Below are 14,590 nucleotides of genomic sequence, written 5' to 3'. Positions count from 1 at the left end.
ACAGTTTTTACTGTATTTTGATCAAATAAATGCTGCCTTGGTGAGCATAAGAGACTTCTTTCAAAAAATGTAAATAATCTCATTGACACCGTATTTTTAATCCGTATTTAGACAAAAACGTTTTCAATTATGGTCAATATTAGCTTATGCGTTATACTTATACTTTTGAATGGTGGTGTATTAACATGGATGCAACGAATGATTGCAATACTCGTGTGCTGAGAAAAAAGCCTACAGATGTGAATTAACATTTGAAAGCTGTTGTAAGAAGAGTGTAAAATGATTGTAAAAGCATAAGTGGTAAATATGATTGTGACCGGTCAGGTAAGCACACATTACTGCACTGACCCCATCTCTACCTCTCTCTCTCTCTCTCTCTGTCACACACACACACACACACACAGTCATAATTACACAGGATCTGTTGATCTTTGCTCTACCGGAGCTGCATATGGAGTCTCCCTGCCTAATGCAAAGTTCTGGTTAAACATTGTCCCAAGGTTTGCGTTCTGCCTTCTGTTGTTTTTACACTAAAGCCCTGGCAATTGTTGGAGGCATTATTGACTTTGTAATTAAACTATTTTAACGTCAGGATTTTGTAATCATTACATTTCAAGCCATCTGTTCCTGTCCGAGGCTTGAAATGGATTTTCCCTTTGAGGAGATAAAGGCCAGCGCAATGTGGCCAGTTTTATCATTTATCGTCACGTCTTTACACACAGACAAATGCTGAAATCCTCATCATCCACCAGCAGCATACATACAAATATATTATAATGATGCAATATCATTTCAGCCGATCTGATTATGGATTTATTAGCGTCCATCTGCTCAAAGACTAACAAAGCCAAATTTAAAGAACCCACACCAAGAGTCGCAATGTATGAACAGCTTGTGGCCTCGATGCCCAGTTTTAGTCAACACCTTTATCAACTTGCATGTTAACCTAGTGAACAATGCCGAAATTAACTTATCCAATATCAGATTTTCACAGTGATGTTTGTTAGTTTGTAGTTTATTAAGTAATACATTTCAGCCTCCAGAATAATGCGAACAATTTTTTTTTTATTAGTATATACAAGAATGCTACACTAAGAACAAAGAAGAATTGTGATTATATTACAGTATACTACACAACCTTAAAGAAAAGATAATTATATAATTGGGTCATTACCTGTCTACCCCCCATTTCAAATCAAACAATAAAAAATAATTCAGTTAGCCTGTTTGCAATCTATTTAACAATGAAATATTTTCTGTAAGATATACAGATGAACTAAAACATGTCTCACCTCCTGTGAGTATAATAGAGATGTAGGATTACAGATAAGGTATCAGTCAGGGTGGCCCACCAGTTGAGCCCATGAACACAGTGTTGATGGGGGGCAGGGACGACACAATTTCTCTGATCTCTGTTGTTCCCTGGAGAGGCAGCAGTGCATTCTGGGAGTGATAAGGAGCAGGAGTTCCATACATGCAGGGTGTTGAGACGGAGCAGGAATGAGCGATGCTGGATCCTGAAATTGAACAGAAATTGCATAAGACTGATATAATAGCATCTTATATATATATATATATATATACACACAGGTGAAACTCGAAAAATTAGAATATCGTGCAAAAGTTCATTTATTTCAGTAATTCAAATTAAAAGGTGAAACTGATTTATTATATAGACGCATGCAAAGTGAGATATTTCAAGCCTTTATTTGTTATAATTTTGATGATTATGGCTTACAGCTATGAAAACCCCAAATTCAAAATTAGAATATTGTGAAAAGGTTTTCAACAAATAAAAGCTTGAAATATCTCACTTTGCATGTAATGAGTCTATATAATATATTAGTTTCACCTTTTAAGTTGAATTACTGAAATAAATGAACTTTTGCACGATATTCTAATTTTTCGAGTTTCTCCTGTATACACACACAATAGTTGTCATACTCCGTATAAAGCACATATTATTGGCTAGAAAACAGCTATTGAACATAAATAAAGAATAAAGATGTAGTTTATTTAAAACACATTGAGCGAGGCAAGTATCACTGATTTTATTTTTTATTTTTCGGTTTCCACTAAAATATTAAGCAGCACAACAATAATACGAAACGTTTTTTGAGCAGAGAATCCGCATATTAGAATGATTTCTGAAGGATCATGAGACACTGAAGACTGGAGTAATGATGCAGAAAATTCATCACAGGAATAAATTATATTTGAAAATATATTAAAACAGAAAACAGTTATTATAAATTGTAATACTATTTCACAATATTACTGTTTTTACTGTATTTTTGATCAAATAAATGCAGCCTTGGTGAGCATAAGAGACTTCTAAACTAGACTACAGACCCTAAACTTTGGAACGATCGTGTAAAAATAAAACGTACTAAACTTGTTGACTCTTGTTATGTTTAAGTGTAGAGTGCTGAGATATAGCACCTGTGTGACAACTAGCCCCGGTCTCCCCTAGAAGGATGTGTGTCCTCACCTGCTGTGTGTGTGCCCATTGCAGACAGTTCGGTGTAGTAGGGTCTTGTTGTCTTCCTGCTCGTGTTGTCCAGGATGTTCAGAGGGTCGTGCACTTCGGCGTAGGCTGAAACAGAGCGAATGCTGCTCACGCTGCTGATAACGGACACATGCTGATCGATAAACGTGCCCATCCTCTGAGCGTCCACGTAACCACTGCTGTTGTAATATCCTGCTCAGGAGAAAGATGAACAATAATGTACTAATAGCAAACAGACTCATATTTACCTTTCTGAGCAGCATAGTAACATAATTAAAATACATGATAAATCTTGTCCTCCGAGGACCTCTTTCAGTTTTGGGGCTTGTTATGTCTTACAGATACATTCATTCATTCATTCATTTCATTCATCAATCGGCTGCGAACAGGGTAGGTTGACAGTCGGTCACTATACACGGGTTACAGATACATTTGGGGGCAACACACTTTTTTTTTATTTCATTGTATGTTTATATTATTATTCTTGGTTACACTTTATTTTGATGGTCCCCTTTAGACATTTTGTTGACTATGTTGCACCAACATGTCAACTAACTCTCACTAGAGTATTAGTTGAGTACTAGTAGACTAGGGTTACGGTTATTAGAATAAGTTGACATGTAGTTTCAAAGTTACTTATAGTCAGTAGAACATCTGTTGGAGGACCATTACAATTAAAATGTTGGCAGATATTAACCAGTCTACTAATATTCTACTAATACTCTAATGAGAGTTAGTTGACATATACTGTAGGTACAACGTTACTTATAGTTAACAGATTGTCTAAAGGGGACAATCAAAATATAACATACAGTGTATATATATATATATATATATTTTGATTGTCCCCTTTAAAAAAAACTTAAATATATATATATATATATATATGTGGACAATATAATATATAAAAAGGAATAGTGAAGAAAGGATAGGACATGCTTCAATTGGTATAATATATTCTTTCCATTTATTGTTTTGTCAATGTTTTTTTATAATTACATTAATAAAAGACAAAAGAGACAACATTGAACTAAGGTCACGAGTCACGACTAGACACATTTTTTTTTAAATAGTTTTTATCTAACTACTATACTGTTCAAAAGTTTGGGGTTGGTAAGATTTAAAATAATAAAAATAATTGAAAGTCTCTTATGCTCACCATAGCTGCATTTATTTGATAAAAAATACAGAAATATTGTGAAATATTATTACAATTTAAAATAAAATTTGAATAAATAAATTCTATTTGAATATGTTTAAAATGTAATTTATTCATGTAATGGCAAAGCTGAATTTTCCGGATCATTACTCCAGTCTTCAGTGTCACATGATTCTAGTATGCTAATTCACTGCTCAAGAAACATTTCATATTATTATTAATGTTGAAAGCAATTGTGCTTCTTAATATTTTTGTGGAAACCTAATATTTTTTTCTCTGGATTCTTTAATAAATATGAATTTCAAAAGAACAGCATTTATTTAAAAAATAAATCTTTTGTAACATTATGAATGTCTTTACTGTCACTTTTGATCAATTTAATGCAAATGATTAATTATGTTAAAAAAACATAAGTATTTTGTGGTGGAATGTATGCTTGCGAAATATGAGACTTCACATGCATTCCATATAAATATTTAGAAAATGTGTTTCTATCAACAACATAGCAGAATATGATATAATATTACTTATACTGCTGAATATTTTTCAGGATTCTTTGATGAATAGAAAGTTCAAAAGAACAGCATTTATTTGACAAAAGTCATCTTTGTAACTTTATAATGTCTTTACTGTCACTTTTGATCAATTTAATACATCCTTGGTGAATAAAAGTTTAAAATATTTTTCTTAAACTTTTCTTTAAACTGTAGTGTATATTTGTATAAATGTATATAAGTGCACTCTTAATTGGCCAATAATAATTTCAGCTTCTCTTACCATTGTGCCCAGAGCTGCAAACCGAACCTGCACATCCATCTCCACTGGCAGCACTTCCTCCAAAGCTGAACCCTGTGGAGTCCAGCAGCTGTACGCCCTCAGTGTCCATCGCAGGGTCACCTGTGGCTGCGTATCCAGTCGCTGCAACCCTCGAGCTGTAGGGAGACCCGGTGCAGCTGCTGCTGAAGCAGTCTTTAGTCAGTTGGTGTCCAGAAAAGGGTGCGTAGCGTCCGCTTTCGGTATGAGCCTGATAGGCCGATGTGGGAGTGTGAGTCTGAGCTCTGAACACAGGCTGGTAGTAAGAGGAGTTGGGGTAGGAGGCAGAACTAGCGTTGTGCAGACTCTGGTACATGGTGTCGGGGAAAGTCTGGCAGGACACTTGGGGTTGTATGGGGCAGCTGCTCTGCGGCCTCACAGCCATCGGGCCCTGGTTGATCACGCTGCTGCGGTTGATCATGGCTGGAGAGATCGGAGGGGTCATCAGGGGGGCGCTGTTCTGCGAGTAATCCATTTGACCTAGAAAAATATATTAGTAATCATATTCATATAAATTATGTTGAAATTATTCATTATATTATTCATAATCAGAGGTGTAAAGTCCAGGGGTCAGAAAGTAAACGTCCTGCCATATGTTTATTCCACCCATGAATTAGCATCATTACTCTAGTCTTTAGTGTCACATGATCCTTCAGAAATTGTAAATTGCTGATTTGCTGCTCAAGAAATATTTCTAATTATTATCAATGATGAAAATGAGAAAGAAATAATTTTATTCAGCAAGGATCCATTAAATTGATCAAAAGACTGTTTTCAACATTGATAATATTAACAACTATAGCAATAATATTATTAATATATTATTTTGAATTTGATATCACAAAAATTTAGCTCGCTAAAAGGTTTTACGTAACCTTATCCATGGTAATGCAATGTCCAATTTCAAAATGCCAAGTGTCCCGCTACCAGCACACTGACAGTTAACAGTTTAATTCCCTGCTTTGACACCCTTGTCTTTGATTTCAAATAATTTTTTTGAATTTGAAATGATTCATCTTGAAGCTGAAGGATTGTTTGAAATCCTTTTGGAGAATATGAATAGGAAAAATACTTGGAAAAATACTTGGCTCCTGGAAAAAAATGCGCTCTATAACAAATAATATTAACGAAAAACATATTAAAAATGACCATGTCTCTAATTCGTGTGAGCTGCTGTTTTTAAGTACCAGTTATAGTAAAGTTGTCTGGGTCGGTACTATGGTACACGATAGCACTGGCCCCGGGCCCCTGCTGTGCAGCTGTGAGCGACAGGAAATCATGTTCTGGAGGGTTCTCGTCCTTAACAGTCGAATCATTGGACGCCACACTGGATTTATTCCGATTGGCCAAGAAGCAGGAACTTGGGGAGGCGGTGAATGTAGCTTTACTAGCATCTGTCAAAATGGAAACATCACAGATAATTGCAGATAATAGTGTACGGTAAAAAAACAAACTAATAATAAAACAAAATGATTAGGGTACCTGCACTCCTCATATATTTCTCCAGTAGATTCTGAAGGTCCTGCTCTTTGTCATTGTTGAATTGTGTTTCAATTGCTAGCAGGATGTACTCATCCAAAAGCATCCGAATGAGGTGGAACGAGCCTGAAAGTAACATTAAAGCTTAAAGGAATAATTCACCAGAAAATGACAATTCTGTCATCATTTACTCCGCCTCAAGTTGTTCCAAACCTGTATGAATTTCTTTCTTCTTCTGGACATAAAAGAAGATATTTTGAAGAATGTCGGTAACAAAACATTTGATGGGCCCCATTGACTTCCATAGCATCTTTTCCCCCATACAATGGAAGTCAATAGACTGTTTGGTTACCCATATTCTTCCAAATATCTTCTTTTGAGCTCAGCAGAAGAAAGAAATTCAAATTCATATCCCTTTAAATAGTTTTAGTAGGCTATATGTTGCAAAAATCACTTCCTAAACAGTAATAATCCAAAATAATAGGTATCCGACTGCTTCGCTCATGCTGCTCATAACTGGCTTTGCTCTCAAAAAAAAAGCGGTGTGCGACTACACTAGCACACTACGCAGAGTACTGTCTCCCACAATGCAATGCTCTCAACTTCACTTTCCCACGGGTTTTCACTGAGCTAGTGCTGAGGTCAAATGGGTGGCCTTCCAGGTGATACTGTTTGGCTTTGTGAACACCTGTAGGGTCATCAAATGTTAGGAACACTGAGAAAGGTCACGCTCTAATCAGGGCGCACACACACGGCACAAGATAAAGGATTGTTTGTACAGGCTTTTATGGCTTATTCTCCGCAGTGGATCCCCAGCTAAATACAAATTGTATAAATCTGACTAAACTATGATGCTCCAATTATACCTAAAGAATTTAAAGTCACCATGAAATCAAAATTCTTGTTTTTTCAATTGAATTATTGAAATTAAATTGAAAACCACAACCATCCAATCAATTCCCAATGGACAAAATCAAGTCCAGCCCTACATTTATTCTTCTTCGAGAAGCAGTTTCACTTGGATATCAGTCATAATAGGGAAGAAAATACTATTGCAACTTCCATTTGCTGACTTTAAAATAATCTGGAGTATTTGAAAGAAACCGAATCGATGACTACAGTGTGTATGAATGCATGCTAAAGGTTTACCAAAGCTGGTAGCATTGTTTAGGGTGAGATTGTGCATCACTCGTGCTCCAAAAAAACTCCACTTCAGTAGAAAATCTTGAGCTCGCTTCTTCACCGACCGACCATTTTGCTTGCTGGGCTAAAAGACAGATAATATGCATATTCAATTATGACATTCATGGCTAGCCTGACTGCTGTGGGATTGCAGTGCAACAAACCTTGATGACTTTCTGCTCGACCACCGAGTCCAGCCATTCAATGAAAGACTCTACAGTGGCATTTTTCCTCAGGAGGTCTTTCAGCTCTTGAAACACTGAAATGGAGTCATCTAGCAGAAAAGATAAAGAAATCATAAAGATATTTCGAGACTTAGCATATGAGTTTTTTTTAAAAGGGTCACAAATTTTATAATCTACTCTGAGGTCCACTTATTATGTTAGCAAGATTTTTTACATCAAAAAACATCCTAATTTAGAAGTAATAGGCTATTTTATTACATTACATTATAGTTGAAACGAAGATGCTACAGAAAGGTGTTTATCTCGTTACATAGTTGAAACATTTGCCAACTTTTATGCGTACTCTAAAAACTTCTGGGTTGTTTTAACCCAAATCTGGGTCAAATATGGACGAACCCAACCGTTGGGTTAACATTTTTAATTAAAGTTTAATTTAAACTAAAAGTTTTAATTTAGTTTGGAACAACCCTGCATTTTTTAGAGTGAAACTTTATTATTTCAACCAAGATGGATTTTAAGTACGGATCCGCAGTAAAAGTGAACAAATTAACAATGTCTTGCTGATGCGATCTGGAACTTAAAATTCTCTCGACGACATGACATATGCAAATCTGTGGGCGGGGCTAAAGAGGCAATGATGTAGAAGTAGTCGTTGATCTTCTGCACAGGCGGTCTTTTGTCGCACTATTACGTCATACTGAGACTCCGAAATGAGTTGTTTTGAGAGCTTGGTTTAATTCGCTGTTTTTGAACTAACAAGGATGTTTTGAGTTCTGAAACTTACAGGATATTTGTATAGTGATGATCTCTTATATGTCAAAAGATCAAGGAAGATTTGATTTCTCAATTCATGATCCCTCTATAAAAATAAAAAAAAATCCAAAGGTTTGACTACCAAGCCACCAGTAACTCACATTCGGAATAGAAGTCTGAATCTTGGTCGTTTGTAATTGAAAGGAGTGCTTGAGAACCAATACTGTTCAGATCCACCTTATCAATATCATTCACCATAGAAGTCACAACATTCTGGTCAAAAAGTGCAGGTCTTGCGATCTGAAAAGACATGAGTATATTATAGTTGCACCAATATTTACAAGAATATTTACAATAAACAAAAAGCAAGAAAATTGATGTGTCTGTAAATCATCTACCTGTGCAAGATGTAAAAAAGAGGTCTGTCTCTTTAAGGAGGACACAAACTGTCGAGCTATCGGCAGTTTCTTGTCTGAGAGGATTTCTGGGAGATTCTCCAAGGAAGACACCATCCAGTGTTCCCAGTGCTTGGCAAAATTTCGAATATCTGCCAAAAGACTGGAGATATTTTCCTAAACTCACTCAAAAACACTTAACAGTATGAAAGTCAACATCTTTTTGAATCCACTGCATAACCAAATGTGTATATCATGCAGCGGTCTAAAATACAAACCTCTCTGGCATGTCCTGCATAGTGGCAGGGATGAGAACATCGGTCAGAACCTGTGAAAAAACAATTTATCCAGCTGGTGATAAGTCAAACATGACGTGACAATAATGAACTACAGTAAAAAAACTTCTCACACAATAAATATTGAAATGGTTTGTGATTATTTCACTCTTTTGTATATTATTATACAGTCTTAGAAAAAATTGTTCAATGGGGTTCTATATAGAGCTCTAGGGTCCTTGACTTAATTTTAAAGAACGCATAATGGCAAAAAGGTTCTATAAGGAGAAATGTCTTGATTCAATGATTGCAAAATACTTTAATGTTCAATGGGTAATTAATTTTTTTTTCTAGTGATAAAGTATATTTACGAGCTGCTTAATTCATAAAAGATTAAAATTGAATTTAAAAATATATATATATTTAAACTATATCCATAAAATGATCCCATTATGGGAACCCCTAAAAGGTTCCACATGTGAAGTGCTTGACAGAACCCTTTAAGGTTCTATATAGAACCATGTATTCTAAGAGTGTAGCTTTAAAAATGTAACAAGATGTCTTTGATTGATATTCATCTTTTAACATTCAAAGTCTTGGTCTGGGACTATGACTCAAGAATACAATCTAAACATAAATGGCACTTGAAAAGTAGCAAAAAATAAATGATTGTCATAGTATCCTGGACACTTTTAATGTGACCATGTAAGAAAATGAAAGGACCCGTTCATAAGTTTGAGGTCAGTAAGCTAAATGAATACTTTTCTCAGCAAGGATGCATTAAATTGATCAAAAGTGACAGTAAAGACATTTATAATTACAAAAGATTTTTTATTTTGAATAAAAATATTAAACAGAACATCCATTTTTAACCGACCCCAAACCTATGAACAAAACATAGTTTAAGAAACACCCAGATATGTTTCATAAACACTCACTTTGTAAAGTACAGAGTCACACACACAGAAGATGTCCACAATAACTGGATTCTCTAGCAGTGGAAGGAGATGTTCAGGCATTCCTTGCCAGAAGTGAAGCAGAAAGTTCTGGATCTGGAACAAATTTGATTGATTACAGTGAATTTCTTTCTAGAATCTAGATATGATGATGACAATAGATTCTTTAAGAGCTTAAAATTGCACCTCCTCAAAGTTGACATTAATGGCATTATCCAGAATGCACTGACAGTGAGTTTTGTACATCATAATCAATGTGTCGACCTAAAAAATAAAGAGCGTAGCAGAATCTGAGGTAAGTACATTAAAAGCGGTACATATAAAAAGCATTTTGGAATGAGTTTCCATTGAAATGAACAGACCTTCTCTTTTGAAACAGACTCCAGAAGCACTAAATGCTGTGCACTTGGGAATTCTGGTAAAAGAGTTCCTGTTTTAGAACTAAGAGAGTATTTCCTGGTGAATCCTCCCTGTGAAAAAATAAGAAGCAGGAATATAAGTAACATTATATCATATTCTGCTATGTTGTTGATAGAAACACATGACAACATTTTCTAAATATTTATATGGAATGCATGTGAAGTCTCCTATTTTGCAAGCATACATTCCACCACAAAAGGCACTAAAGACATTCATAATGTTACAAAAGGTTTATTTTATTAAATAAATGCTGTTCTTTTGAACCTCATATTTATCAAAGAATCCAGAGAAAACAAAATATTAAACGTTTTCCACAAAAATATTAAGAAGCACAACTGTTTTCATCATTTTTATTAAGAAGAATTATTTTTATGCACTATATCAGCATATTAGAATGATTTCTGAAGGATCATGTGACACTGAAGACTGAAGTAATGATTTGTCATCACAGGAATACATTCTATTTTAAAATATATTAAAATAGAAAACAGTTATTTTAAAGTGTAATAATATTTATCAATATTACAGTCTTTTAATCAAATAAATGCAGCCTTGGTGAGAACATTAAAACATTTTTTTTTTTAAATTCAGACCCTAAACTTTATAATGGACCTATACAGTACAGTATATATATATAGTTAGACTGCCCACCTCATTTTTTAGCTTGCTTCCAGAGAATCTGTGCAAAACACATAAGAGCATTTATGCATTTCAAAACTAAAATGAAAAATAACTTTGAAAAACATAATGTGTCTCAGCATGGGCATTGCGAAATCACTCGCCTTTCATGCGATTATTCAAAACATTCAAGGACTCATGATTGGATGCTGAATTGAAGGGATGAAGGTCAAAACTAACCGTGTCAAACCTTTTCCTGAGTACACAGAGTGATAATACGCACTGCTCTCCTTGATTCCAATACCATAATAATGATACCTGAAAAACATTCAGAGGACAAACACTGTCAAGAGCTTCAGACTTAGGCATTTATTTATTATTAAATAGGAGTAAATAAAGTTTTCAGTCAGTGACCGGGTCAAGTGGCTCTTTCTTACTTCGAATGGCCTCTTGTTCCAAGCCTTCGTGTTGTAAGCAGAGGAAATTTCTGCCTTATGGTCTGAAATGATAACATTAGAGCTCTAACACATCGTAAGATCGATCTCCATGTACTGTAAATACAAGACCAACAGCTATTTATGTCTGATAATGTGCATATTTGGGAAGCACATCCTTTTACCAGGTATTTCTCCTAAAGATTAACTAAAATACACCTAAAATGCAATAGGTTCCGGTGCAATATCTATTTTCGAAGTCGGATATTATAATACATATCACAGACAGAAGATATAAAAACTCCTCTTACCTTCCCAAAAGTGGCAGCACACGCAGGATCTAATTTCTCCTTCCGACAAAAGTCTAAATAATGAGCGTAGAGGATACACCGTGGCAGGCACACACCTTCACAAACTATGTAGTTTTCCTCAAGCCTGATAGAAAAAGCAGAACGCAAGCTTATAGTAATATCATTCTTTGCTTCCACTTTTTGCAGATTATTTACAATGGGAAGCTTCATTAAAAGAAGAATTGATCAGAGAGTACCATTGTAAAGTAAGCTGAGTCTGTTTCTTCTTGTCCTTGATGATCTGACTGATGCTTTTCTTTGGCACAGTTTGTTTGACAGAGAACGTCTTAGAATAATCCAGGTGGCCCAGGTCCTCTTCAGAGGAAATGCTTCCATTACTTTCATCAGCTTCTGCCAAATGAATAACATACATAGCTTTCAAACGGTGACGTGTGCCAAAACTATTCATAACGTATAATTGCAAAACAAACTGGCGACAGATTGAGAATTTCCAAACAGCGCATTGAAAGAAAGCATAGCTGTAGTTTAATCAAAGCGAGTTTGAAAACAATTTACAACAAAGATGATTTCCCCACCTGATTTAATGCCAGAATCCTCCTCCTCATCAAGCCCGGCTTTGAAAAACATGTTTTTTCCGAGATTGTCTTGGTCAACAAGAATTGTCGCGTGGAGGTCATCTGCGTCTTTGCAAGCTCTCTTTGTCTGCGACGCTTGTAGTTGATGAAACGTGTCATTCTTCAAAGGACTCCCTATATTTCTTTTCATTGGCATGTTCAAGGAGAAATTAAAAAAAGAAAAACTGGAATGCAAAATTAAACCCACCAAGTGAAATAATAAGAAAAATAGAGCCCCTCAAAAAAACGAAATTGTTAAAACATTCCAAAATCAACGCGGCCCATTCTCACGTTTGGCAAAGTGATGCATATATCCATTCCTGGAATGATACACATCTCCAAAGCATCCCAAAAAAAACAATTTTAAACAATTTGTCAACTATGTGTGATGCTTTTCCTTTCCTCACTAGAAACAAATGCTCACAAAATAAACCTGTAGCATGATGGAAACACTAAAAATAGCAGCTTAAATATAACAATAATCCTGTGAAAATGCATTAATCCAAGAATGGGTAAGATAACACCTTCCAGTCTTAATTAAAGCTCTGCTCTCTCTGAAATGGTGCGTCACAGAGGTGAGTGCCTTAGGGCCATTTATCTTATTTACAGAAGACTGGCAATGGATTCTGGGATTTAATGATTAACCAAGAGGGATATCATCTCCTTGAAATCTGGAAATCTTGCAGCTCGCCTATAGACCCAATCAGAGCCAGCCTCCTTAATGTTACTTTTGCCTTTCGTTTACATCCATTCACACACTGTATGGCTGGTTTCCTCTGTAACAGTGAGGAGAAGATTCTGCTGGCCTATAATAGGAGTTTACAGAGTTTAAAACGCCACATTTGAAGCATGGAAATTGTAAAATGGACAAATAAACACAAAGACTGGACAATGAAAGCATATTATTAATCTAAAAGTTTTAGGTGTTGAGTTGCTGTGGGACAGTTTTGACTGTAATGTCTGTATAAGTGTTGAAATTTTGTGACAACGTGCCCCGTTATAGCAACCTTGCTTCAATTAAACAGATTATCATTAGGTTTTTTTTAAAGTAAAACATTTAGAAAACAATTACGAAACAATACATAAATCAGAAACAAATGTAAAAGGTAGGATACAAATAAATTAGCAAAACTTTACAGCTTATTTTAATTTTATTATTACTGAGATATTATAGTTTTTATTAAAATGTTGAATTATTTATTTTTTTACATTTTGCCATTTCATTTAAATTTTGTTAAAGTTTTAGTAAATTTGTAAAGTTCAGTAATTTTTGTCATTTGGATTACTTTTTAATGTTGCCACAAAACATGTTTATATTTTTTCAGGATTCTTTGATGAACATAAAGTAAAAAAAAAAAAAAAAAGAGAACAGCATTTATTTAAAATAGAAAACTTTTGTAAGTATGGGGTAGGTCATTTGTCTTTCTCTCTTTTTTTGAAATAAATTAATACTTTTATTCTGCAAGGATGTGTTAAATTGATTAGAAAATAGATTGTAAATATTTCTATTTTAAATAAATGCTGTTCTTTTTTACTAATTGTTCATTAAATAAATCCTGAAACACAGGTTTTAAAAAAAATTGCACAACTGTTTCCAACATTAATAATAACAAATCAAATCAGTATCAAACAGTATCAAATCAGCATATTAGAATGATTTCTGAGGGATGGATCATGTGACATTGAGGTCTGGAGTAATGGTTGATGAAAATTGAGCTCTGCATCACAGAAATAAATTATATTTTAAAGTATATTCAAATAGAAAACCATCATTTCAAAGTGTAATAATATTTCACAATAGTAGCCTACTGCTTTTTTCTGTATTTCTGAAAAACATTAAAAAATAATAATGTTTCATATGCTTAACTTGCTTTTATTACGTTACCTATAGCTTGAAACAAACATTTTTTTTTAATTGGACATGAATCCAGACCCAAATAGTTATGGAGATCCAGACAACCTACCTGAGTGACAACTAGCCCCGGTGGCCTCCAAAATGTATTTTGAATGTGTTGATATAGGCACTTCCTGATTGGCCCACGAGTTTACAGCTTAGCGTTCCCTAACAGCACGTGCCAAGGCCGCGCGCGTATACCGAAAAGATGATGCGCGAGAAGGTAAGCTAATTTTGTCAGACACTAATTTAAAAACAACTACTCAATTCATAAATGCTGCAAAATACCACTTTGTCTGTAGATAATACTTAATGTATTCGGTATTCATAAAAAAACACCGTAGAAAAATAATTTTCAACCTAAATACATCTGAAGTCGAAAATCTGTCATGTCGACAGATTCGCCAGTGTCATTCAGAAAATAACGTTACTGCTTAAACGATTAATAAATGATGAACTGCCGTACTGTTTATGGATATAGTTTTAAAATGTAAATCATATAATCATCAAGTGTTTCTTGCATGGTCGTGCAACTCTGATAGCCTATAACAAAAATCACGCTACAATCTAATATGACTATTGCAGGTATTTTG

At 34.7% G+C, this 14,590-nt stretch overlaps 2 protein-coding genes across 4 annotated transcripts in view; one reads left to right on the top strand and one right to left on the bottom strand.

Moving 5' to 3' along the window:
* Positions 1 to 988: 988 nt before the first annotated feature.
* rfx6 (regulatory factor X, 6) lies at positions 989 to 14,516 on the bottom strand (the record flags this gene model as incomplete). Of its 2 annotated transcripts, XM_079584646.1 has the most annotated exons (20): positions 989 to 1,517; positions 2,492 to 2,701; positions 4,446 to 4,961; positions 5,669 to 5,875; positions 5,964 to 6,086; positions 7,110 to 7,227; positions 7,307 to 7,416; positions 8,242 to 8,380; positions 8,479 to 8,638; positions 8,754 to 8,803; positions 9,689 to 9,802; positions 9,893 to 9,970; positions 10,069 to 10,176; positions 10,778 to 10,805; positions 10,985 to 11,062; positions 11,182 to 11,243; positions 11,490 to 11,613; positions 11,726 to 11,879; positions 12,065 to 12,246; positions 14,068 to 14,516. In XM_079584646.1, 19 exons carry the CDS (start codon positions 12,114 to 12,116, stop codon positions 1,339 to 1,341), a joined length of 2,610 nt encoding a protein of 869 aa, XP_079440772.1. In that variant the 3' UTR covers positions 989 to 1,338. The 2 variants fall into 2 exon arrangements, with proteins under 2 accessions (XP_079440772.1, XP_079440771.1); XM_079584645.1 differs by lacking the exon at positions 14,068 to 14,516 and having other exon boundaries at positions 1,006 to 1,517; positions 12,065 to 12,260.
* tdrd15 (tudor domain containing 15) overlaps positions 14,144 to 14,590 on the top strand; it is a 38,812-nt gene continuing 38,365 nt past the window's right edge. For both annotated transcript variants that reach the window (XR_013794447.1, XM_079584644.1), the window contains exon 1: positions 14,144 to 14,220. The gene's annotated coding sequence lies outside the window, so the exon portion shown is untranslated. The remainder of the gene's footprint in view (positions 14,221 to 14,590) is intronic.

This window comes from Phoxinus phoxinus, assembly GCF_949152265.1.
Source record: "Phoxinus phoxinus genome assembly, chromosome: 16".
Classification (NCBI taxonomy): Eukaryota; Metazoa; Chordata; class Actinopteri; order Cypriniformes; family Leuciscidae; genus Phoxinus; species Phoxinus phoxinus.
This window is presented reverse-complemented; position numbering and strand designations above follow the sequence as displayed.